The following is a 27959-nucleotide window of genomic DNA, read 5'->3' on the forward strand; positions in this document are numbered from 1 at the left end:
GTGTTCAGGACGTTTTCTAGCCTATGCTGGTGTTTCCCAGTTATATACTAGGGTGTGTTAGTGTTCCCTAGAGCATAACAAAGGGCTATTCACCATTGTTTCAACTTACTTCAGTACAAAACTTATGTAATCTTATAAAATTTGTGCTGGCTTCTTGATAACATCAATTGTTAAAATGGCTACTTCAACAGTGTTACATAATCACCAATATATATCTGAACATTGGTTGACAAGAGAATAGGCGAGTTGTGGAAATGCTGCTAGACAAAGGCTGTATTTAATAGTTCATAAGGCTTTAAGCTGAAGCTCACTGACGAAATGTTCAAGAAAATTGGGGGCGACAATGCCGGGGCTGACGCTAACACATTTGCATGTATAAGAAGTGCTTGATATTTTCATCTTAGCGTTGATAGGATTGGCTAGCATATCATTAGCGAGTATGTTTTAAAACCAAATCCGAAATGTGCTGAAAGAAGGTAGTTAAACTTGCAAGAAAAACTGAATTGCTCTAAAATACTATGTTGATATTCGGAACCAAAAATTGTTTTATAAGCAAAACTATTAAAAACAAATATTGAAAAATTGTAGAATTCATATTAAAATTGATTTCTATAAATGCCAAAAACAAAAGATTATATTGGTGTCTGATGCCTGCAGTGTGTTTCACAGAGCGTTTATCGTAAGACTGATTGCAGTATTAGTTTTCTTTAGACTATTAGAGTTTCTCACATCTTCTGCTGTCAAGTAATTTCTTGTAACCATAATTCTAATTTCAAGAAGTTAGTAAAATCCACTTGAAGCATGCTATTCATTATCGTGATCAACTAGCTGGTCATTATTGGCAATTATGCTGCTATGAAGGTGTCATTTTTATTTACAGAACTTTCGTGATTTATTGTCATTTATTGTAGTTATGCGCATTTTACTTTAATTTCAAATTACTTGAATATAAAATGCATCAAATTGAAATGGTTTGAATATTTATGTTACGGTAACAATTACAAGATACACGGTTTTGAAGCGAGCTTTGGTTTGCTTTTTTGAATCTTCCAACATTATTAATTTCATTTATTAAACTATCTTGTGTTGGTAATATTTTGAAAGATGTAAGTAGTAACCTACATTAAAAATTTACATGTTTGTATTAGTGCGTAATTTCATTAACTGGAAAGCTTTATGATGGATAATTTCAGTGCATGGGAACAGTTTTTTTCGGGTAACGTTTGACTTTGCAATCAATTTGAAACATTTGAACGGCTATTTTCTCACAAACAGCTTTGAGTGTTTATTTATTGGTGTCTGATTCTTGAAAGAACATTTGGAGGAGGCCTTGTCATTTAGCTCTGCATTAACAATGTGAATGTGCTAATAGTTAGCTATACAAAGATGGTCATTGATGATAAGACTGCATTATTTTGTTCTAGAGTGAAATGGAGGTTGATGAACAGGGAGAGGCTTCCGACTCGGCTCTGTCTCCTCTCGAAACCAAACTGTGAGTCGTCTGCGGAGTTGTCATACATACATAACTAACAGTTTTAGATGTTAAATATTAAACATAGCGGAGTGTTTGGTGTGCTTCACCGGTTCAGTTCGGTTGCAACGAGTTTGTTCATGATCATAGAGCCAAGTCGCGGTTTCGTTGTTGCTCATTCACTCTATTCTTACTTTCATTTCAGGTAGATAACACTTGACTCTACCCATAATTAGTTTCATTCTCTATATCAATCAAACAATGCGAGCATCATTTTAAATGTTCGGCTAAATTCTTTTATGTTTCACTTTATATTATCAGTTCAACTATGTTATGTCAAGTTTCACTTTCCACTATCAGTTCCACTATACTATGTCGTTTCACTTATTATCAGTTTAACTATTCTATGCAAAGTTTCACTTTATATTATAAGCTCAACTATACTATGTGAAGTTTCACTTTACACTGTATATTATTAGCTAAACTTTGCTATGTCAAGTGTCACTTTACATTATTAGTTCAACTATGATATGCTTTATCTGGAAAGCTGAATATCTGAACTAAGAATGTTGCAATTTCAAGTAATAAAAAATAGGTAGTTGTTTCTTTTTCTGATTTAAGATAAACTTAATACGATGCTTTTCTGAGTCAGCATTTCACTCATTCTTAGACAGAACGAGTGAATGCTGCCAACTGTACACTCTTACAGTTCTAATAGTGCCTCTTGTAAGTTTGTATAGAAAAAACTGAAGTATTGAGCCATTTCTAGGTATTTCACATAAGTAGGTCACCGTAAGTTTTAAAATTGCACACTTTTGGTTTATGTAATATGAAATACTTTTTTTTGGGAGGTATATTTATTTATTAGAACAAACTACAACGTGTAAATTATTCTTAGTTTCCCTTAATGATAGGGTTGATGCTGACTAGCATTCCACTCACAGCCATATTGACTCTCCGTTTGCGTGCTCCTTATGGTGATAGGTATATCATATGCCTGGCTAGTAGCCAATACTGTATGGTTTGCTCGTTATGATATAAGATAGGCCTTATAGGGTTACCAATGTTGCCAGGCAAAAAAGTCCTAAGGAGTTGATTGAACAATATTTCAAGTTGCTGACTCAGGGATGTGGAAATGCTGTGTGCTCTAACAAATACTGCGCATCCTCTGCTCACTTTTACAAAAGGACATCTGTCTCTCCGAATGAGGCAGCAATAGAGGCGATAAGACTAGTGAAGCAGGTGGGTTGTCTGCCCTTGATGACGAGTTGCATGGTTGTTATTATTGACATCTGGCTTATGTTCAGGAAATGGGTATTTTTAGCCAGAGGTTTCACGACATGGGTCTATTCAAGCTCAGTTATATGTGATTCTCTGATATGATTGAATTGCAAATGCTGAATAATTGATTTATTTTGACAAGTGACCAGAACAAACCATAAATGATCATCCAAGAGTTTGCCCTGTCTTAGAAAATAGCGGTGGAGTGCACAGTCGCACGGGAGACGATGGTTACCCAACCGACTCCTTCCACCAGTAGCTCCACAGATGCTTTCACCCAGCAAAGTTCATCCGTTAGCTGTAAGGCTACTCCACCTTCCACAGTGACACCCCTTTCCCACACTCTCATCTTGGATACCATAAAAGAGTGCAAGAAACATGAGAATTGGTCGGAACTCGTGCGTCTCATTGGTCGATCATTTAGGTAGGTTTCAATCAACCTTGTTCTGTCGCTACTCTCATTGGCGACACGCGCTGTTAGCATCGCTCGTGTGATGTCATGGAGTCGCCAACGGTTGCGCCTAGCATTGTGTGTAAACAAACATGTCGGTCTATGTTGGTAGAGAAGACGCTTATGCATCTGCATTTTGTCAAAGATTTTGTTCCCATAAACATAATCCTGATTCCATTTTATTCATTTCTAGTGCAAAAAGATTTTATGTAAGGCTAGTACCCTGACAGTCTCAAGTGCCGTGAAAGATCGTCAGGTGTGTCAAAGTGCGGTGAATAACTGTATGCGTAATAATTATAAAACCCTGCAAGACACACAATCGGTGCAGTTGATAGTGTGCCGGTCATTATGTCGAACGTTATGGGTTCAAATCCCGCATGAAGTGATCTTTTTCTCCATTCTCCAACCATGATTTCAAATGGACGGGTGTAGCTTTAATTATTGTGAGGATTTGTTTTTGCGCGCCATCGATAGGTCTTCACACAAACGACTACTTACGGTGTATATGAATAAAGATAGTCTTGCCTGTAGCAAATGTGTAAAGGGCACTCAACAAAGTGGTGCAACTCATGGAATATTTCAGTGTATTTCTCTAACTGATCATATCTGTTAAGAGTGAAAGCTTTTCTGTTGTTGATCATTTCCCAAACTCAAATTCCTCTTCCTGAAGTCGTCTAACATTCGAAACGCGACATTATTTCCATTGAGCATAAGTATAGCTATGCGAATGGCGGCTGAAGGGCTATTGCTGCTACCAATTTGTTGATTATCTCTAATAGATATTTAATACGGTGAAGATATTTCAATAAGGATAGTGAAACTTGACAAAGGCCAATTCTCATTGGTATGGTGGCTGGTCGTGGCCATTTAGAATTTTCTACCCGACACCACGTAGATGTTGTTCTTTCTTAAAATTCGCGTGTTCTCGACCCGAGATTATAAACATCTCAGGTCGAGATGTAATAATTCTCAGGTCGAGATTATGAGGTTTTTAAATAGCCACCATACATTGGTCAATATATGCCATTTATTTATGTCGGCATGTTTAGTCATTGTAAATGTCTACGCTGTGCATTCGCTATGAATTTTATTGATGTATGTAAAGCCGCGGCTTGAGTATATAGGCAGCAGGTGTAGCAGCGTTATGGTATGTATACTAGTAGGGATGTGAGTGTTTCATTCAGTTAATGTTTCTGAATTATCTTTTACATCACACATGATCATTTCATAATCTTAACTCCAATTAGAAGAGATAAACCAGGCTAGAGGAAGTGCATCACTTCCATGAGAAAAGTTTTATAGATGCTCTTAGTGTGAAACGCAAGGAAGTCAGTTTAATGTTAGTTTAATACCACTACTTGCAGCTCGTTCAATCTGTGGTGCTTAGAATGGCTGAAAATACTTTGCACATCAGGAAGGAATGATTTTTCAAATAAATCGCTGTATCCATTCGAAAACTAACACATCGGCGGTAGTTTGTTGTTGTTTTCTTGATTTGGATGACCTCTAACCTTTGACACTTTGAGTCCTTCTCAAGAACTCGAAGTTTGCATTACTCAGTCAGTATGATTCATCTTATCATTTTATGTTGATTATAATTGGTTTCGAGCCAACTAATTCTCCAGACATACATATAAAAAGATCACAGAGTTATTTAGACAGTAGAATCTCGCTTACAGACAGATGTTAAGTAAAAGTACACTGTCTAGGTCTGTTAACTGAAATCATGAGATGATGGATAGTGAGATACATAACCTGGTGATATTCATGGGCGACTAACTCCATATTTAAGTAACCCTAACATGATGCGCACTAAGGTTCCTCATAACCATCTTGTTGTTGTAGTCAGATAGATGTGCTGCTGCAGAGCTTTAGAAAAGAAGATGATTCCAACTCTACACTGGATATGACATCACTACAAGCTGCATATACCGACCTCTTCTCACTCTCAGATAATATATTCACTTCTGCGCTCTGTAACGCTATTACAACCCTCTCCACTGGCCTTGCTATTGGTGAGCATGCAATTTTCTCGTCTTTTTCATGTGCATTTTATTCAACCATGTGCCCCTTGTTTCCTTTGCATAGCTTTATCTGTCCACCCTCTTCTAATGCCTAGATTAATACTTTCTACGTCTCTCATAGTTGAGATCTAGCTTTATTCACTGTAAGTTTTGCAAGTCCCCGTGTGGCAGTGAAAAGCTTGGATATAGAAGCATAAACGCATTTTATTTGACTAACTACGAGTGTTAGCCGTTCTGATTGGCCAGTTGGCTTATGAGTGCCGACTCTCTGATCTCTTCAGCTTTTCTAGCCGGTGTTAGTAGTCAATAAGCGTGACTACCAACTAGTAAGCATTTTTATATTGACAGAACTGCAGTATAGGATAGCCTATGAGAGAGACCCAAAGATTGTGAACATCATCCTCATCATTCTTTCGCTACCTGTAATTGGCTCTCCAGAGTTTATTGGTGAGTCTGTTACCATGTATGTGTTACCATGTATATACACCAGGGCATTGTTATAGATGTTATACAGTTGTACATGGCTTACAAGTCTCACTTAGACACAGCATAGATGTGTATAAGGAGAGATCTGATCTAGCGTTTCCTGACTGTAATAGCGCCATAGAGTAGATCTGCTAGGTTCTTAGAGTAGATCTGCTAGGTTCTTAGAGTAGATCTGCTAGGTTCTTAGAGTAGATCTGCTAGGTTCTTAGAGTAGATCTGCTAGGTTCTTAGAGTAGATCTGCTAGGTTCTTAGAGTAGATCTGCTAGGTTCTTAGAGTAGATCTGCTAGGTTCTTAGAGTAACGCTGAGCTTATAAGACTTTGTTTACCATCTTGGTAAGAGAAGGAGTTGTCTCCTGCTGTTGTGAAGGAGATCAGTCTCTCATCGGTTTCGTATCCAACTGTTGAAGTCTTGCAACCATTTTATCTTTTTTGTGTTTTGTCTTGACAAGGCGCATGTGGGGTATTGTAGAGCAAGCTTATCCAGAATTCCTCAAGGCTGTCACCTATCTGCCACTTCAAGGTCAGAAGACGCTCGTTCAGACATTCGTAAGGATGGGTAAAGAATACCAGAGGTCATTGCTTTTCTCCCTCCAGACATTGATCACCGTAAAAATTGTTTCTCATGATGAGTGGGGGTCACGACACCTTAATAATGATGACTCTATAACCAGCGCTGCCAAGGTATGCTCGTCTTCCCAGTGAGCTTAAATAAAGGTACCGTAAGTCCTCATGCTCAAGCCGCGCGGCTTGTGCTCAAAAACAGATGACTCACGAAAGAAAAAATAATTCTCCAACAAGCCGCGTATGCCCACAGACCGCGGCTAATGACTGAGGTTTTGTCATCCTTGACCCCCTTCGGGAGCGAGAGTGTTAAGACGGGTTTCGTTATACCCCTGTCCTCTTGAATAAGAAACCAGGCTACATCAGTACACATGAAAATAATTTTCTTTTACTTTCAAGTTCGAATTAAAATTCTTAAGCACTTGCATCAATAACTTATTTACTATGTCTCAGCTAGATTTTTATTGCACTGTTAGAGAGCTTAACGTTTATGGAAAGATGCCGGTCAAGAATGAAAAGGTGTTAATTACCTATGACTGTGGTGAGTTAAACATGAGCGACAAATTCTTCTTTATTCTAAAGTATTCCATAAACATGAAACATGACCTTGAAAACAAACGAGTAGGTCGCCAAAACCCCGTACATAAAAGTGTATCATGACTGCCATTCTATGGTTACAGCGCGGAACTGAGCAGAGACCGCATTTATCGAGAAGCCGCCCTGGGCCCCACGTACGTTTTAAAAACTTGGCTTTAGCCGCGGCTTATGACCTTGAACCAGAAGCCGCGCCCAACGACAGGCCGCGCGGCTTGAGCATAAGGACTTACGGTAATGCTATTCGTTTAGCGTGTGGAGCCGAATCAGAAGTTGTCTTCTCCTGATACTATGAGTAATTAAGACTACCTATCCAGCTTGTTAGTGTTTAGAGGTGCATTATTAACATACTTGCAGACGTATTATAGCGGTTTTTATGGTGTGAAATATATAGCTCTTTACAAAGTCTTATATTGAGATGTCATGGTCAGAGGTTTACTTGTAGATGATGAAACTGGTCTATTACGCGTCTCTACTAGGGGGTGAAATGGATACCCCCGAGATGCAGTTCAGGGAAAAAGAGCATTATACTATTTTAAAGAAAAGTGTTCAGGAGTTCATTCAGAGTGAGTCATTGTGTTTATTACAACTTTCCTATGGTAGTCATGGCGTTTATTACAACTTTCCTATCGTAGTCATCGTGTTTATTACAACTTTCCTATCATAGTCAAGGCATTTATTACAACTTTCCTATCGTAGTCATGGCGTTTATTACAACTTTCCTATCAGGGGCATGGTGTTTATTGCAACTTTCCTATCAGTCATGACGTTTATTACCACTTATGGTAGTCATGGCGTTTATCACAACTTTTCTATCATAGTCATGGCGTTGTGTTGGCCCGCTGGCTAAAGACTAAGACTAGAGCCCCTTGTGGGGATTATTTAACGCATAGATAGATCATGTGACTCATCAATTATTGATTTTGTCAATCTCAGTAGTTTTGTCCACATGGGTTGTGTGAAAGTCAAACAACATGAACTTGATAAGAAAGTAGTTGACAGCAATTGGTTGAAGAGGACAGATAAATCCTTGCTTTAATATCATTGATTTTGAGGACAGATAAATCCTTGTTTTAATATCATAGATTTTGGTTGGGGACAGATAAATCCTTGCTTTAATATCATTGACTGGTCGAAGAGGACAGATAAATCCTTGCTTTAATATCATTGACTTTGCTTGGAGAGGACAGATAAATCCTTGCTTTAACATCATTGACTGGTCGAAGAGGACAGATAAATCCTTGCTTTAATATCATTGACTTTGCTTGGAGAGGACAGATAAATCCTTGCTTTAACATCATTGACTTTGATTGAAGAGGACAGATAAATCTTTGCTTTAATATCATTGACTTTGGTTGAAGAGGACAGATAAATCCTTGCTTTAATATCATTGACTTTGGTTGAAGAGGACAGATAAATCCTTGCTTTAATATCATTGACTTTTCAAGTTTCCCATTGATAGAATCGCACATCATTTGCTTTGCTTGTTTATCGTTTGGTATAGACTCATTAGCAGGGCCATGCTATTTGATCTTTGGTATATGACATATATATACAGTCAAACATGGATAACTCAGCCACGGATATTTCAAATACATTGTTAACTCGAACGGATTCTTTGGTCCGTTCCTACGCAATGATAAATTGCTTTAGATAACTCGAACTTAACACGGTTAACTCAAACAGTTTTTTGCCGAAGGAACAAACTTAAAACAAACTTTGGTTTGTTTTAATCCGAAGGAATTTACATTAATCGCGGAGCTACGACTACTCTGCCTTCCTAGCGAGTAAAGTGCTCCCTATAGGTATATAGTGTACATATATTTCCCCCGTACCGTATAATGGAACCAATTAGGAGACCGTATAAAACCTGATTAATGGGGTCGCTAACACGTCAGCTAAGTTACGCCCAAACTAAAAACGTTAAAAAGTATTAGCGATAAAAATTTAATAAAGATCGACACAACGTGCATAATGCATATTGTAAGAGTGATTATATGTGGATATATAAGGATAACACACCTTTTCACAGACTACACTCGATAGGTTTTTTAAATGAAACAACTACTCAGATGTGAAGCATGCGTTTTTGGATTGGTCGTAAATGTTTACTCGTGTGAAGTTTTAAAAATTATCCGAAAATTTAGATATTTTTCTGTCAGCTAAGATTTGTTTGTGGTTTTAGGTGATGTGACTGCCGAGATGTTTTAAGATTAAAATTGGCAAAATTGATTCCTGTTAAAACGCTCAGAAGAAAAAGATGGATTTTTTTTCTGAGTGTTTCGACGACGATCAAGTTTTGCCAATTTTAATCTGGAAACGTCCTGGCGGTCACATCGCATAAAACAACAAACAAATCTCAAGGGATAGAAAAATCTCTATACTTTCTGATAAAAAAATTTTAAACTTTGCATTAGAAGCATTTTATTTAAAGCAAGCCATTCATGCTTTTGATTTATATTATAGTTTGTATATGTACGTGTATCTACTAATAAATACATGACTTATGACAGTGCTCTGACAACTTGAACGCTCTGATAACTCGAACACTTTCACTCGGTCCCGTGAAGTTTGAGTTATCCATGTTTGACTGTATATATATATGGCATATATAATATTGACATCATGTGTACATTGTCATGTACATTGGTTACTGCTATTATTCATATAGAAGAGACCGGTGAGTGCAATTTGATTGTGTTGCTTTCAACTGTCTTTTACTTTACATTTCTGTTAAAAATTCTTTGTAGCCAAACTCTGACCGCATTCATAATCGATGCGTTTGTTTTTTATTATCCACTCAAATTATTAAAAGTGTATGGCACCGCTAGTGGTACATTTTTGACCTTGACCCCAGGTGCAACGGAGAGCACTGGCAAGGACAGGGCAGAGTCTAAAGAAGATCCTTTGGCCTTAGCTCTGGGCGTAAAGCCATTGGATAGCCGGAATGCACTCATACCCAGACATGAGTTTATCAACAGTGCTGTAAACGATACTCTAGAGATGGATGTTGATTTCACATACTTTCGTTCAGAAGGAAAAAGGGTATTCAATTGACTCATTCACCTGTAAAGCCATTTTGCTGCTGATTTCCTGAGGCCATCTATTCTATTGTTTCTGTCCCACAATCCTGACTATATTTTCAGAAATCCGTGCTATATTTCAGCAGTTACCCCCTCTTTGCTATGTTTATTTATAACATCTAGTGCTATCCACTCAACTTTGTTAGTCTACTATCAGCAACCTACTAAAATCATCACCTTCGCTATATCAGTATTATAGCACTGTTACATGTATATCATAAAATATTCTCTCTGCTATGACGACCTACCAATCATGCTACATTCTAAATTGAGCGTTCTATTTTTTCAGTTTTTTATCATCATCAAATCGTAGTAGTTATCCTCTCTCCTCTATCAGGCTCGTAGCAATGCTATTTCTGAAGAGTTGTCTTTTCTATTATCGGTCTGCTGTCAGTGTTATATTGTAGAAATTATCAGACACTTTACCAAGTCGATACTTCAACACTGCTAAATGCTGAGTCTATGGTCGTCTCTCTATAGTCATAAGGTTCATAGAGTCATAAGCTTGCTTTAGGAGTCATTCTCTCTATTATGTGAGCTCTACTTTATGGAGGTGTTGTCCACTCTGTTTAGTAAAATTGCTGTATCCTACAAGTTTGTTGTTTTAGCCTTGTAAACTGCTTTACTTTAGTAGTAATCTTTTGTGAAGCTTTAGTTGTTATATTCTAGGAGTTTTCTTCTTTATGTCAGTTTCGTGTCACAGCAAATAATATGCTTCAACCCTATTAGTTAGTTCATAGTTCATGGTTTTAAAAATTGGTTTCTATTTAGTTAGTTTGTCATTTTATTTTAACATGATAAACCACTATGGAATCTGTTCATTTTTTGCAATTTTAGTGTGGAGTAAAGAATAATACTTGTAGTTTCATCGCTATGAAAATTAACTGCTGAATGTGATGGCGATGGATTATATTTGTGTCTATGACCGAAGTTTTTGTAGCAATATGTTAAAAATTCTAAACATTGTAACAAACATTGACAAAGTCAAATTTACAATCTTTTTGCTCTGTATGCTGGCAATATTAGATGGTTGGATTGTTGCAAACGATGTTATGGGACTTGTTTTGAATTGATGAACATGGGCCAGAGATTCGTCTACCCATGTCTTGTATAAAGAATAACGCCATTAGATAGAGAAATGAGAATATCACAAAATGATGGAATGTGATAGGATGATGCGTTATCATGGGATACTTTACCAATGCTTATAGGAGGCCAGGCATCCATAATTGCAACTCGGTGTAGACAATGTACACGGAATGAAGTATTATACTGTAGCCGTAAGCAAGTGTTGGCGGGAGTACACAACTACCGAATGCAATTTGGTAGCCAGTTTGCATCAACACTTGGCTGATAAAGCAACTCTTAAGACTATTGCTTTTAAAGTTTTCATGCTCTTTTCGTTTCGCTTTGGAAATAGTTTGTAGCGATGTTCTAATTACTTAAATAGGTTTTTGAATGAATTTATAAAATATTTTTACTTGAGTTTTTTCAGTAAATAAATAGTTCATGAAAGATTGTCTTTCTTCATTCCCGTCTCACTTCGGAAAGGTTGTTGATGCTTATCTTGACACCGCGAAAACTAAGATATTCTCTTCTCTGTTTCTCTAGTTTTTAGCATGGCTGTCCTTTCCTTTCTATCATCGACCACATTTCGTTGTTTTATACTTTTAGTTTTCCTTTATCAGCCACCCTTTCCTGCTCAACACGGCTACAAAGAACCTTGCTTTGTACTACGACAGCCGAGTGAGGATGTTGAGTGAAAGAAGGTCAGCCATTCTGTCTAGTTTGATCAGCGGTGGCCAACATGTCCCTAACCTTAGACTCAGAGTAAGGAGAGATCATCTTATAGATGACGCACTGGTTGAGGTATGCGCTGAGATACCCTCCTTTCCGCTATAGAATTCGTGCTTGACTCTTTTTCTACATTGTTGTAAAGAAATTGTCACAGTCTATATTAGAACACCTGATTGGAGTTTACGTCATGATGATGTTACCACCACGAGCATTATGGAAAGTATGCATGGACCTCTGACAATTTTGTTACAGTTATGTGCCATGTTGACATTCAGCTGCAGTTGTGTGCCGTGTTGACATGCAGTTACAGTTGTCTGCCCTATTGACATTCAGCTGCAGTTGTCTGCCGTGTTGGCCTTCAGTTGCAGTTGTCTGTCATGTTGACATTGAGTTGCAGTTGTGCCTTATGTTGAATAGTACCTGGGATTTAATAATGACTTAAGAAATTACACGATTGGTTGGTTGCAGACTCTGGGATGTTTGTACACAATGAGGAATCCAAACTGTATACAACTGGGCTAAATAATCTTATGACCTGCATATCAACCAACATGCATTAATGTTAATTGGTTGGACCGGGGATATTCTTGGGCAGGACATTGGTTGGACAGGGCACTTAGTAAATTGTTAATAAACAGGTGCCCGCAGATGTTTGTTCTTCAAATTGCATGCATGATTCATCAGATTGGAGTACAATAGCCACTTGTTGTTTATTTTGATCTGACAACTTCCAAGATCCTTTTTCAGGGTCACCAATTATTTCCAAGAATATTTCAAACTCTGTTACAGAGATTTCACAAAATTATCTAGTTGAGAGCATAGACATAGAGCATAATAGACACATGAGTATGGGAGCTTTAATTTTTCATCAATATCAGTTGCACATTCCCTTTTATTGAAAAAAATTGAGTCCAAGTTGCTTCATATTGGAAACTTGCTCCATATTAATCACTTGAAATTATTGCATCTAATAGTATACAGTTTGGGGTGGTTTCTAGTGTGACTAATGCAGTATTTCATTTCTATTGTCTACAGACTCCAAAAATATAAGGTGGTTTCCTAAAAGTTGATGACTTTGTAACCATAATTTTTAATAGAAGCCGTGACATCTAGAAGCGCATAAAATTAGCCAGAAAACATTGGTTTTTTCACCTTCCAAAACCTTGACCTTCAAAAGAAAAGTTATTGGGCATTCTAATGCAAAAAACTACATAGGCTGTAAATATTGGTTTCCGCAACTTTGGAAAAGTAAGTTACTGGTATATGTATGTTGTAAGTGAGGGGGAGAAGTCCTAAACTAGTACGTTTATGTGTTAGTTGATAGGACTGAAAGTGATAAATAAATCATTAGTCGTAGCATCATGGCTCACCCTTGTATCTATGTATTCTACCATGGCTGCAGTCGCTCTGGCCTGTATGTTGTATCCATGCATCCTACTATGGCTACAGCCGCTCTGGCCCGTATGTTGTATCTATGTATTCTACCATGGCTGCTGTCGCTCTGGCCCGTATGTTGTATCTATGCATCCTACCATGGCTGCAGCCGCTCTGGCGCGTATGTTGTATCTATGCATCCTGCCATGGCTGCAGCCGCTCTGGCGCGTATGTTGTATCTATGCATCCTGCCATGGCTGCTGTCGCTCTGGCCCGTATGTTGTATCTATGCATCCTACCATGGCTGCAGCCGCTCTGGCGCGTATGTTGTATCTATGCATCCTGCCATGGCTGCAGCCACTCTGGCGTGTATGTTGTATCTATGCATCTTACCATGGCTGCAGCCGCTCTGGCGCGTATGTTGTATCTATGTATCCTACCATGGCTGCAGTCGCTCCGGCCCATATGTTGTATCTATGCATCCTACCATGGCTATCGCGTATGGTTCTTATTCGCTGAACAGTTGCATCACACTTTAGGTGCACTGAAATATACGTCTCTAAAGGGTAATGAACACTCGTTTCTGTGTCATGCATATGCATACTTTTTATGACACCGTGAATGGGCAAGTTTGGCAATCAAAAGTGTGTATTTTTGAAAAACTTTAGAGGCTGTTAGATTTCAAATTTGCTCATGATGATTCTAGATCACGGGAAACTTGTGTTCAACAGTGTATTAATACTTTCGCTATCCAATTATTTTTTTTCTGGGGCATAATTGAATGTTGGTAAAATCTAGTATCTAAAAGTCCATTTATTTACCATTTGTACAGGCGCGGTAGTTGTAATGGGTCTGAGACAACTGGTCCATTTGTACAGGCTCGGTAGTTGTAATGGGTCTGAAACAACTGGTAATTGTACCATTTACCATTTGTACAGGCTCGGTAGTTGTAATGGGTCTGAGACAACTGGTAATTGTACTATTTACCAATTGTACAGGCTCGGTAGTTGTAATGGGTCTGAGACAACTGGTAATTGTACCATTTACCAATTGTACAGGCTCGGTAGTTGTAATGGGTCTGAGACAACTGGTAATTGTACCATTTACCGGTTGTACAGGCTCGGTAGTTGTAATGGGTCTGAGACAACTGGTAATTGTACCATTTACCATTTGTACAGGCTCGGTAGTTGTAATGGGTCTGAAACAACTGGTAATTGCTAAGAAGAAATTGCGATAAAAAACATTTTTGCAAAGTGAAGCTCAAGGTGTGCTGTAAACATGTTTTCTATTGGCTCAACCGTTTAATTCTAGACATGATAGGCTAATTGATTAACTACTCACTAATCAGAAGTGTTTTATACGAAGCCTACTAAATGTAGACTTTTGCAGGTTTTAATAGATATTTGTCCTAAAGCCGTACCGCGTAGCTTTCGGCCATTTGCAAACTCTGCCGAGTACGCAATGAGTTAATTATCTCACCCGATAATATCGGAATATCAGGCTGAATATACTTTCATGAGTATTAGCTGCTACACTTTTGGAAACCTTGATCTTATTTATAACTGTCAGTTGGAGGTAGCGTACATGGACAACCCTAATGACCTAAAGAAACAGCTCTATGTCGAGTTCGAAGGAGAGCAGGGAATTGATGAGGGAGGCGTATCAAAAGAGTTTTTTCAACTTATCACTGAGGAGATCTTCAACCCTGATTTTGGTTGGTGCTCAGTCTTGTGTTCAGATAGATCTCAATCTAGCAATTTAGAAACATTATTTTTAAAAAGTATTTTAATCACCCTTCTATATAAGGTTTCACATGGCAAAATTGATGCACTTGTATTCAGTTATACCCTAGGACACTTATGTATTCGCGTCATCTAACTTTCGCGTTTTCGCCTTTTAACTTTCGTCATTCATCTCGCGAAAATTTCATGAGCGAAACCAAACTATCATAACGAATGAGCGAAAACGCGAAATTAAATAGCTTTGTTCATTGATATCCACAATAAAATCGTCATATTGGAAATGCAGGTAACCTTTGTGTGTGGTTGGGCTCATTTGGGCAATTTCTGCTAAACTCATTATAGCTAATACGCTGACTGAGCAGCGTGGCAAAGCAAATTGAGATAACAAGTTCTTTTGGAAAAGCAGGCCTGTATTCCCTGGTTGCAAATTGGGGCAGCTAATGTTAGGCGACTAGTTATGAGCATCTGGCTGTTTGGAGGGGCGGTATCAGCCCCCTAAACAGGTTTCTTTCATGTAGGGCCTCAACCGGGCATCTCACGTAAAGTTTTAAAAGATTTCACTGGAAAGTATAAACATTTTTTCTATTATTTGATATTTGTTTGTTTTAGGTGATGTGACTGCTAGGACGTTTTCAGATTAATATAGGCTAAACTTGACCGCAGTTGAAACGCTCAGAAAAAAGACATCTTTTTTCTTTTGAGCGTTTCAACAAAGATCAATTTTGCCGATTTTCTTTTTAGTTCATCCGAAGGTTTTTACGCTTTCGTTGGGCCATTGCCAAACGGATGATTGGTAAAACTTGACCTTTTGCAAACCTTTATAAAAGTCGTTAACAAATATATTTTGCCAATCATGATAATAATGACGCCCAAGAACTATTAAAAGTTAACGTTTATCTCTCTGGCTTGGAATAAAGTGATATTCTACAGCGATAAAAACCGTTCCCGTAGCCGTTGGGCAAATAACTGTTCAAGTTAATGATGTTGAGGTCGAGTTATCTAAAGCAGTTTATCATTACGTGGGAACGGACCAAACAAATCCGTTCAAGTTAACCAAGTGTTCGTGATAAAATTTTACATTTTATCTGAAGGCGAGTTCTCCAAGTTTGACTATACTTAGCCACCAAAAATTCCTAAAAAGTTGGGGCGGCTCAGCCGGCCAGCCGCCCCAGGGAATACGGGCCTGTGGAAAAGCCAAGACAAATGAGGAAGATGATGCTATTAGTTTAGTCACTGAATTTGTAACTGATGAGGATGAAAGTCTGGTAGGGAAAGTTTTAAAATGGAATAATAATTATTGTAGCGATGAATTTTATTACCAACCAAAAACAATAACAACCTTGGGCCATGGCCACCGCGTGCTATAAATACTTGAGATATAATATTGGTGCCACATCAGTCACGGCAGCAAGGGCAAGGACCTAGACGTCATTGATAGTCCAAGAAACAAATAACAGCAAGCGATCAAGTTGCATTGTCGATCTCGCCCACACATTTCTACCCGCGGTTCACAAATACAAACTAGTCCTAAATTGAAAAGAATTTTTACTAGTGAACTGGACCTGAGGAATCCAAATATGTATGATCTAATGCATTTATTTTCACATCACTATATTTTTGCACTCATCAGATCCGCGAAATTAAGTTGCAGCGAAATTTTACTCTGTGTGCTACTCACGAAACTAAATACTAGCGAAATATAAGTGTCCTAGGGTATGGACTTGAAATTTTGAAATAAAACATGGAGGTCTGTGAGTACTTTTGACAATGAATGATGAGAAATCATCACGTGTTAGTATCAGTAACAAATCTACTCCAGTTAAAGGTTTTCCTAATAAGGTCATAATAAAGTGCTGTCAAACTGTTCTGCAGGAATGTTCGTGTACGATGCTGACACAAGACAGTTCTGGTTCAACCCTGATTCATTCGAAAATGAAGCGCAATTCACTCTGGTTGGGATCCTTCTCGGCCTTGCCATCTATAACAACATTATTCTAGACGTGAGGTTCCCCATGGTCATCTACCGGAAGCTCATGGGCAAGCTCGGTACTATTCATGACCTGCGCTCCTCTCATCCTGTGAGTCTCAAGTTCAGGAGAATTACTGTTGTTTGGGGGATTAGTTTAAAGGTTGACTTGCAACAAAATTCACATTACAGTTACCGTAAAACCTCTAATTGAACACCATGGCGCTCTATTTTTCAACCTTTTCCTTATAGTAGCGGTCAATTGGAGGCGGCTTTCAAATAGAGGCTGACGGTCTATTTTTTAAACCTATTGAGGCAAGCTATTTTTTCAATGGCTCGTCAGAATTTTCGGAAAATAAATTTAGCCCTATTACAAGCGAATCGAATGTCGACTATATTTTGCCCTGTTTTTTCGGTGGACCGATATTGAACATTTTGAATGCTATAAATTTGCTAACTTACCTCTAACTTGTCAAACGTCTTTTAATAAATGTGCATTAAAAAACCGAGAAATATCTCTACTAGTTGATATCTATTGCTTGCAATTGGCCTGCGATGATATTATAGTATGTGTCCTTCTTTGCAATTCGTTGGCATTTTTTTTTTTCATTTTAAATTTGAAGACATATATTTACTTTCTATCTATATTTAACATTGTTGAATAAAAGCTCTTTGCACTCACTGATATGTTTGCTACAGTTTGCAGCCAAAACTAGCTTTTTATGTGCACTAGAAGTAGAGTTATGAGCGTCGATTCATTGTAAGCTGTGTTGAGATAGCCGCAAGGATGCTATTTAAAAACATGCTATAAATCTGCATATTTATAAGGTATACAGCAATAATCTATCAAATGGTACAAATATATATTCATGAACAAGTGACATAAACGAACCATACTTATTTTACATGCAGAAACAAAAATTAACATTTTTGAAACAAAAATATTTCCATTGTTTGCTCGGATAGCTGCGTTCTAATTGTTGCTCTCGATGGAACGAACATCTTCTAATTGTCCCATACCTTCAACAATATCTTTTGGCCTCAACTCTTCTTCTGCACTGCTGAACTAGTCGATATTAGCGTCCAAACGGGTTTTGACAGAAAAAATTTCACGCGCTGCATTTAGTACTAATACATCGCGTGAAAGTTTTGCTCACAATAAACGTAACTTTTCGTCCAAAACTTGCGAACCGGTTTTTATATGCATGTCCTTCCAAGTATTAGGCCCCAGTTAAACAAGAAACTACTATAATTAGCCTGAGGCAGTTACTAGTTTTTTCTATGGCGTTGCTTTCAAAGTTCCATCTACCATCGTAAATTCAAACCGTTTTTTATATACAGTATGTAGGATAATTCGAAGTAGAAAGACCGCGTTAAACATAGAGCTACCACTAGCCTGAGACCGTTATTGCTATGGTGTTGCTTTCAAAGTTTTAATGAAAAAGCAACACGCTTCGGAATTGGACAACGAGAGAATTAATTGTTATTGATATATACGTATCATTATTAATACGATTTTGTGGACACTTTTCTACTGATCAGTTGATATTATGGGCTCGTCAAGATTAAATAATGTGAAAGTTGCGGTCAAAGGGAGGTGGCATTCAATAACTTCAATTGGAGAGTGGCGGTCTATTTTTCAATCCTTTTCTCAGGGTGACGGTCAATTGGAGGTGACGGTCAAATAGAGGTGGCGTTCAATAAGAGGTTTTACGGTATTTGGTATCAAAAGATTCGCCATGTCTTACTCTGTTGTGTTGTAGATGCGAAATATTTAGAAATGTGACTACAAGCCCTTAAAAGCTCAAAAACGAACAGTTAATCGTAGCCATCACGAAAATGGCCGTAGGTTGGAATCCCTTATTTTGATGACGTATTCAATCGGACTTGGTTATTGTTTTGACACATGATGTTTTCACGTGAAATGAGAGGCCAATAAAAGGCTCAATATAAAACATGACGTAGCACTAGTTTACGACAAGCCCTTCGGGTTTTACTTACCGGAAAGCCCTTATCAAATATAGATGCTCACTGCTTTACAGTTTCGCTTCAATTTGGTCTAGTCATCTAGTCGTAATCTGATCATGTGACCCATACTTCCTGCCAAATAGCGCGAACAATTTCTGCAACATTTTTTGACTATCACAGGTGACCAACAGGCTCATCATGTTGATCAGAGGGTGATATGCACTCCTACGAGTTAAGGTTAAAAAATTAAACAAATTTTCACGGTAGGCTTTGAGATATCAGTGCTCAAAATGACAGCATTACAATGATGATGAAATAGGACAATAAGAAATAATAATAAGGACAATAACATGGTTTTATTGAATGTGTGCAGTATATTTGTGAATATACTTCGACGAATGAGGTTGCGTGTAAGTGTAAACAGAAGCCATCATGTTCAACTACGTCCCATTTTAGCTGTTATGGAAATGGATTCCAACCTACTGCGTTTTTGTGATGGCTGCGATTAACTGTTAGTTTTTGAGCTTTTAAGAGCTTTTCATCACATTTCCACATATTTTGCACCTACAACACAACAGAGTAAGACATAGTGAATCTTTTGATACCAAATAACTGTAATGTGAATTTTGTTGCTAGTCAACCTTTAACTTTTATTATCCAACCTCTCTGGTGTTCATGTCACTTTCCCTCACCTGTTGTTCATGTCACTTTCTCTCACCTGCTGTTCATGTCACTTTTTCTCACCTGTTGTTAATGTCACTTTTTCTCATCTCTTGTTCATGTCACTTTCTCCCCACCTGTTGTTCATGTCACTTTTTCTCACCTGTTGTTCATGTCACTTTTTCTCACCTGTTGTTCATGTCACTTTTTCTCACCTGTTGTTCATATCACTTTCTCCTCACCTGTTGTTCATGTCACTTTTTCTCACCTGTTGTTCATGGCACTTTTTCTCACCTGTAACAGTTGTTCATGTCACTTGCTCCTCACCTGTTGTTCATGTCACTTTTTCTCATCTGTTGTTCATGTCACTTTCTTTCACCTGGTGTGGCAGAGCCTTTGGAAATTATCTCATGAAGGTTATACACTTCAGCTCAGTTTGACTAATGTCTCAGAATTTCTATGACTTGAACTCTGTTGTGTTTGCAATTATTGGTCTGGCGATGGATTTGTCACCTCTTGCAAACATGATAGTCGTGGTTTATCAATTAAAGTAATTTTATCCTATGGATATGTTTTACCTGTTACACGTTTTCTACTAGGTTATTGACTCTTGTTTTACAGCATTTTCTGATTGTTGTCAACCATTTTTAATCACTGCATATTTTAACCAAAACCGTTTGAGAAATTCCTAACTTTTTTCTAGCTTTCACTAAAGGACTGGAATTTTTCAGTATTGTTTCACAGCGGTTGCATTTGCACTTCCTTGACATTCGACTTTGCAGCTGTGTCGATAAAGCAAATGAAGACTTATTGATATGCACAACCATCGTTATTTCAGGTGCTGCACTCATCACTTCAGCAGCTTCTCGAGTACGAAGGCGATGTTGAGGAGGACTTTATGACATCTTTTGTTCTCAGCAGGAAGAACATGTTTGGGGAAATTATCTCCCACTCGCTTAAGGAAGGCGGTGCAGAAACTTTTGTGACTAACGATAACAGAAAGGTCAGTAGCTAACTTGAAAGACACATGATATACTAGTGGACAGTCGTATACCATATTATCTGGATTCGAAATGTACGTGTAGTTAGTATTCTTGGAGAGAAACTGCAATAATCACGGGCTAGCTAGTCAAGAAGTATTATTTGACATTTATAAGGAAGAATGCAGCTAATAGTCAAATTTCTGTACAGACTTCTAGCACAAAGACAGCATAGTTAATCATTTGCATTGCTGGATATGTTAAAGGTTGACTTGCAACAAAATTTACATAACAGTTATTTGGTATTAAAAGATTCACTATGTCTTACTTTGCTGTGTTGTAGGTGCAAAATATGTGGAAATTTGATTACAAGCCGTTTAAAAGCTAAAAAACGAACAGTTAATCGCAGCCACATGAGACCACCGTAGTTTGGAATCTCTTTCCAAAACGGCTCAAATGGGATGTAGTTGTACAAGATGGCTTCTGTTTACATTTTTACGCAACAAAATATTTTCACAAATATATTTCACGCAATCAATAAAACCATGTCTATCGTTCTTACGCGTCTATTTTATCGTCATTGTAATGCTTTCACTTTCAGCACTGATATCCTATAACCTACCGTAAAATTTCATTTAGATTTTCAACCTTAGCTCGAAAGAGTACATATCATTGTCTGATAAACATGACGAGCCTGGGGGTGATCTGTGATAGTCGAAAAATGCTGCAGAAATTATTCGTGAAGTATGGGTCACATGATCAGATTACGACTAGACAATTAGACCAAGCCAAAACTGTAAAGTAGTGAGCATCTATATTTGATACGGGTTTTCCGGTAGAAGATGAAGTGTTGGTCAGAAACTAGTGCTACGAGAAGTTTTATATTGAGCCTTTTCATGGCCTTTCAATTCACGTGAAAACATATGTGACAAAACAATAACGAAATGTAATGATTATGTCAGATAAATAAACTGATTCCAATCTACGGCAGCTTTTCGTTTTTGAGCTTTTAAGAGCTTGTAATCACATTTCCACATATTTTGCACCTACAACACAGCAGAGCAAGACATGGTGAATCTTTTGATACAAAATAACTGTAATGTGAATTTTGTTGCAAGCCAACCATTAACAGTACAACGGCTAGATTAAACAGTGTACCTATCTTGGTATGTTGATTTTATTATAAAAGTCAAGCGAAATAGCAATCATAGTTGAGTAACTGCAGTTAATCACCCAGTGCATGGCTAAAAATTGTTTTCAGACGTAGCAAGGAGCAATCAGATCATTTGTTTTATTGTGATGGAAGTTGGACATGTGAGCAATCTTATACAGATTAGTCAATATCAAATCAAAAAACTAAGCGAGGCCGGTGTCCACAGACAGCTATCATCGATGCGATCAAGTGAGCAGGTCTGGAACTTAACTGTAGATAGTGAGCATGTGTCTCATAACTTACCTGCAAATAGTGAGCAGGTGTCTAATAACTTAATTGTAGATAGTGAGCAGGTGTCTCATAACTCAACTGTAGATAGTGAGCAGGTGTCTCATAACTTACCTACAAATAGTGAGCAGGTGTCTCATAACTTAACTGTAAATAGTGAGCATGTGTCTCATAACTTACCTGCAAATAGTGAGCAGGTGTCTAATAACTTAACTGTAGATAGTAAGCAGGTGTCTCATAACTTAACTGTAGATAGTGAGCAGGTGTCTCATAACTTAACTGTAGATAGTGAGCATGTGTCTCATAACTTAACTGTAGATAGTGAGCATGTGTCTCATAACTTAACTGTAGATAGTGAGCATGTGTCTCATAACTTACCTGCAAATAGTGAGCAGGTGTCTAATAACTTACCTGTAGATAGTGAGCAGGTGTCTCATAACTTACCTAAAAATAGTGAGCAGGTGTCTCATAACTTAACTGTAGATAGTGAGCATGTGTCTCATAACTTACCTGCAAATAGTGAGCAGGTGTCTAATAACTTAACTGTAGATAGTGAACAGGCGTCTCATAACTTACCTACAAATAGTGAGCAGGTGTCTAATAACTTACCTGTAGATAGTGAGCAGGCGTCTCATAACTTATCTGTAGATAGTGAGCAGGTGTCTCATAACTTACCTGTAGATAGTGAGCAGGTGTCTCATAACTTAATTGTAGATAGTGAGCAGGTGTCTCATAACTTAACTGTAGATAGTGAGCATGTGTCTCATAACTTACCTGCAAATAGTGAGCAGGTGTCTAATAACTTAACTGTAGATAATGAGCAGGTGTCTCATAACTTACCTACAAATAGTGAGCAGGTGTCTCATAACTTAACTGTAGATAGTGAGCATGTGTCTCATAACTTACCTGCAAATAGTGAGCAGGTGTCTAATAACTTAACTGTAGATAGTGAACAGGCGTCTCATAACTTACCTACAAATAGTGAGCAGGTGTCTCATAACTTACCTGTAGATAGTGAGCAGGTGTCTCATAACTTACCTACAAATAGTGAGCAGGTGTCTAATAATTTACCTGTAGATAGTGAGCAGGTGTCTCATAACTTACCTGTAGATAGTGAGCAGGTGTCTCATAACTTAACTGTAGATAGTGAGCAGGTGTCTCATAACTTAACTGTAGATAGTGAGTAGGTGTCTCAACTTAACTGTAGATAGTGAGCAGGTGTCTCATAACTTACCTGCAAATAGTGAGCAGGTGTCTAATAACTTACCTGTAGATAGTGAGCAGGTGTCTAATAACTTACCTGTAGATAGTGAGCAGGTGTCTAATAACTTACCTACAAATAGTGAGCAGGTGTCTAATAACTTACCTGTAAATAGTGAGCAGGTGTCTCATAACCTAACTGTTGAAACTGTTTGATCAGAGCTATGGTAGGTCATCTTATACTGACGGCTAGCTGATCAATTAATTTCTTATTGTAGGAATATTGTGACATGTACGTCGACTATCTTCTAAATCAAATGGTGGAGAAACAGTTCAACGCTTTCTACAAGGGATTTCATATGGTAACAGATGAGAGTCCCATGGAAAGCCTCTTTACTCCCGAAGAGGTTGAGGAGTTGGTGTGTGGCAGCGATGATTGGGATCTGCAGGCCATGGTATGCATGTCTCATACGATTCTATTGAACCTTTACTCACTGACTGAACATGGCATGCGTGTTGTCTCATACGATTCTATTGAACCTTTACTCACTGACTGAATGTGGTATACATGTTGTCTCATACGATTCTATTGAACCTTTACACCTTGACTGAACATGGTATACATGTTGTCTCATATGATTCTATTGAACCTTTACTCACTGACTGAACATGGGATACATGTTGTCTCATACGATTCTATTGAACCTTTACTCCTTGACTGAACGTGGTATACATGCTGTCTCATATGATTCTATTGAACCTTTACTCACTGACTGAACGTATTATACATGCTGTCTCATATGATTCTATTGAACCTTTACTCATTGACTGAACGTATTATACATGCTGTCTCATATGATTCTATTGAACCTTTACTCACTGACTGAACGTGGTATACATGTTGTCTCATATGATTCTATTGAACCTTTACTCATTGACTGAACGTGGTATACATGCTGTCTCAAATGATTCTATTGAACCTTTACTCATTGACTGAACGTTGTATACATGTTGTCTCATATGATTCTATTGAACCTTTACTCATTGACTGAACATGGTATACATGTTGTCTCACATGATTCTATTGAACCTTTACTCACTGACTGAACGTGGTATACATGTTGTCTCATATGATTCTATTGAACCTTTACTCAATGACTGAACGTGGTATACATGTTGTCTCATATGATTCTATTGAACCTTTACTCATTGACTGAACGTGGTATACATGCTGTCTCACATGATTCTATTGAACCTTTACTCACTGACTGAACGTGGTATACATGTTGTCTCACATGATTCTATTGAACCTTTACTCACTGACTGAACGTGGTATACATGTTGTCTCATATGATTCTATTGAACCTTTACTCAATGACTGAACGTGGTATACATGTTGTCTCATATGATTCTATTGAACCTTTACTCATTGACTGAACGTATTATACATGCTGTCTCATATGATTCTATTGAACCTTTACTCACTGACTGAACGTGGTATACATGTTGTCTCATATGATTCTATTGAACCTTTACTCATTGACTGAACGTGGTATACATGCTGTCTCAAATGATTCTATTGAACCTTTACTCATTGACTGAACGTTGTATACATGTTGTCTCATATGATTCTATTGAACCTTTACTCATTGACTGAACATGGTATACATGTTGTCTCACATGATTCTATTGAACCTTTACTCACTGACTGAACGTGGTATACATGTTGTCTCATATGATTCTATTGAACCTTTACTCAATGACTGAACGTGGTATACATGTTGTCTCATATGATTCTATTGAACCTTTACTCATTGACTGAACGTGGTATACATGCTGTCTCATATGATTCTATTGAACCTTTACTCATTGACGGAACGTGGTGTGGTATACATGCTGTCTCATATGATTCTATTGAACCTTTACTCATTGACTGAACGTTGTATACATGTTGTCTCATATGATTCTATTGAACCTTTACTCATTGACTGCACGTGGTATACATGCTGTCTCAAATGATTCTATTGAACCTTTACTCACTGATTGAACGTGGTATACATGTTGTCTCATATGATTCTATTGAACCTTTACTCAATGACTGAACGTTGTATACATGTTGTCTCATATGATTCTATTGAACCTTTACTCATTGACTGAACGTGGTATACATGCTGTCTCATATGATTCTATTGAACCTTTACTCATTGACGGAACGTGGTGTGGTATACATGCTGTCTCATATGATTCTATTGAACCTTTACTCATTGACTGAACGTTGTATACATGTTGTCTCATATGATTCTATTGAACCTTTACTCATTGACTGCACGTGGTATACATGCTGTCTCAAATGATTCTATTGAACCTTTACTCATTGACTGAACGTGGTATACATGTTGTCTCATATGATTCTATTGAACCTTTACTCATTGACTGAACATTGTATACATGTTGTCTCATATGATTCTATTGAACCTTTACTCATTGACTGAATGTGGTATACATGTTGTCTCATATGATTCTATTGAACCTTTACTCACTGACTGAACATGGCATGCGTGTTGTCTCATACGATTCTATTGAACCTTTACTCTCTGACTGAACAGAAGTAGTTATTATGTAAGACTGATATGGTATGAAACAGAATACTTTTAATATTAGACATGTGAATTATGCTTTAAAAAAGTGAGAATTTGAACTGTACAACACCCAGTTAGATTGTAAAACTAATAGTTCATGTTTTGTGATTTACAAATGCATAATATGAACCTTGTATGATGTGCATATCAGTTGGCACAATGGTACTAGCCACTTGCACATCGTGTGTAGCAGTGCAAATTAGCATATAGGTTTGTACTTTCATTGGTCAGCACATGCAATCTCTGAATGCAACACTTTTTTCGACAAAAACATCAGCCATTTTGTAGCAAAAGTTTTGCCTAAGTATTAGCAAAATTTGTAACCAGCAGGTGTAAATAGTCCCTTCCTGGCATGTATTCTCCTTGTCCTACAGGAGAACTCCACTGAGTATGATGGTGGATTTGATAGTGAAAGCGAAACCATTAAACATTTTTGGGAGGTTGTGCACAATATGTCCGTTGAAGATCAGAAGAGGTTACTTCAGTTCGTTTCTGGTAAGTTGCTGCAGATATTTCTGTTGTGGGAGGCAACCCTACATAATGGGGCGGCAACCCTACATAATAGGGCATAGTTCTACAGCTATAGAATTTGAACATTGGTCAGAAAATCTGAAGTGAAATTTTTTCTAATGAAATTTTTCCGAATAAGTTTTTCGAAACAGCGCAGTTTGTACATCGGTACGAATTTCCCCAATTATCTTTGACATTGTTTAGTTCTATGGTGATGGAAGGATTTTAAACAGCACTTCACACTCTAATTTTTTAACTTAAAAATCATGGCTCTTGAGACCATCAGGGCTCATGGTTGTAGTGATGAATTGAAACTACAAATAACAGAGAAACATGAGCATCACACATCTTCAGATAATTCTTCATCAATCTTTGAAGCCACGTTGTAGTTATTGTGAGGAGGAATGTGAAAATGATGTGGAGAAATTACTGTGATGCAGTTCAAAAAAGTTTCAACATTAAAACAAAAATATTATGCTAATTTAAAGTACAGACAGTTCAATTTTGACTAGCTTCTTATTTCTATGACCATCCCTACCTAGATCACATCCGTTTTCTGATCACCAAGTTTACACGTGTCCCAAAGTGCGAGTGTTGACATATGAAGTTGATTTGTTCCGATATTTGCTTTGTATGTTGAGGCTTGACTGTACACATAACAAGCTTACCAAACAAAAATCTGGCGGTATCAACTATAATCTAGATAAAGCTAATAACAATAATGATATAGTTGAATTCCAGAGCTAATTCGATTGTATTATCATTCTCTCATAATATTATTATTGTCATTGATTGTGAGCAGGCAGCGACCGGGTGCCTGTTGGTGGCCTTGCCAAGCTGAAATTGGTCATAGCCAAAAATGGTCCCGACTCCGACAGACTTCCTACCTCCCACACCTGCTTCAACGTGCTCTTGCTACCAGATTACAATAACCTAGAAAAACTTAAGGAAAGGCTTCTGCTAGCCATCACTCACGCTAAAGGGTTTGGCATGCTATAGGTAAAATAGGAAATCATATGCTGCTGGCTCAGTTGCCTAGATATGAAACTTCGTAGCCTCGGCTCATACGTAGCTGCTACAACTTAAAGCCATGGTTCTGAGCGAGAACAGGTCAGCGAAGTTGGCTTCAATGATACGAATACATTGTCTTGCTGTTTGCCCAGTGATCATGATATTTGTAATATTAAATATTACGGGGATTATTTGTATGTAAAACAATCATACTCTATTACCCCCACTCTAAATCATTGCTTTAAAGCTTATGTTTCTGTCAACCGGTTTGTCATCAGTATATTTTTCCTTTGGCACTTCTATTTTAAGGTCTGAACAATGTTAAAGCAATTGTCGTAGTGTTAAATACTGCGCATTGTTCAATGATGAAATTATTTCTAGTTGTTTTGCATGTTGTGAGAAAACATTCTGTAGGAAGCTCTCATTCGTTGGCTCTGTTGTTATTATTTATGTTCTTGCTGACCCACACACTGATATATGCTCACCCATATACCTCGGTATGAATTATTTCGTATCGGCTTATGAAATATTTGTTTAAAATCATAGCAATTGTGAAGTTAAAATCCATTATTTTACCAATTTATCAGTGCTTTTCTACTATCTGTGTCCATGGCATAGTTGAGAAAAAGAATTGCATCAATGAGTGATAACCATTATTATGCTTCTGGTCTTCATTGAAGCAAAATAAAGAAAGCTATAAACATAACGCTATTTATAG

The 27959-nt window shown here is 37.6% G+C and overlaps 1 protein-coding gene across 1 annotated transcript; it reads left to right on the top strand.

Moving 5' to 3' along the window:
• The first annotated feature begins 1425 nt into the window (after positions 1-1425).
• Positions 1426-27952, top strand: LOC137406438 (ubiquitin-protein ligase E3A-like). The gene is made up of 15 exons (XM_068093023.1): positions 1426-1492; positions 2545-2713; positions 2944-3176; positions 5049-5218; positions 5576-5674; positions 6185-6396; positions 7316-7436; positions 9728-9915; positions 11628-11822; positions 14694-14838; positions 16739-16944; positions 20299-20463; positions 23360-23536; positions 26095-26215; positions 27033-27952. Exons 1-15 carry the CDS (start codon positions 1431-1433, stop codon positions 27227-27229), a joined length of 2460 nt encoding a protein of 819 aa, XP_067949124.1. The 5' UTR covers positions 1426-1430; the 3' UTR covers positions 27230-27952.
• The last annotated feature ends 7 nt before the right edge of the window (positions 27953-27959 follow it).

This window comes from Watersipora subatra, chromosome 10, assembly GCF_963576615.1.
Source record: "Watersipora subatra chromosome 10, tzWatSuba1.1, whole genome shotgun sequence".
NCBI lineage: Eukaryota > Metazoa > Bryozoa > Gymnolaemata > Cheilostomatida > Watersiporidae > Watersipora > Watersipora subatra.

Bases quoted from the DNA above. Each gene is read 5' to 3' on its own strand.
- LOC137406438 (XM_068093023.1), top strand. From the start codon at position 1,431: ATGGAGGTTGATGAACAGGGAGAGGCTTCCGACTCGGCTCTGTCTCCT. The intron at 1,493-2,544 runs GTGAGTCGTCTG...CAATGTTGCCAG, and splicing joins TCTCCTCTCGAAACCAAACT to GCAAAAAAGTCCTAAGGAGT. The intron at 9,916-11,627 runs GTATTCAATTGA...TTATACTTTTAG, and splicing joins TTCGTTCAGAAGGAAAAAGG to TTTTCCTTTATCAGCCACCC.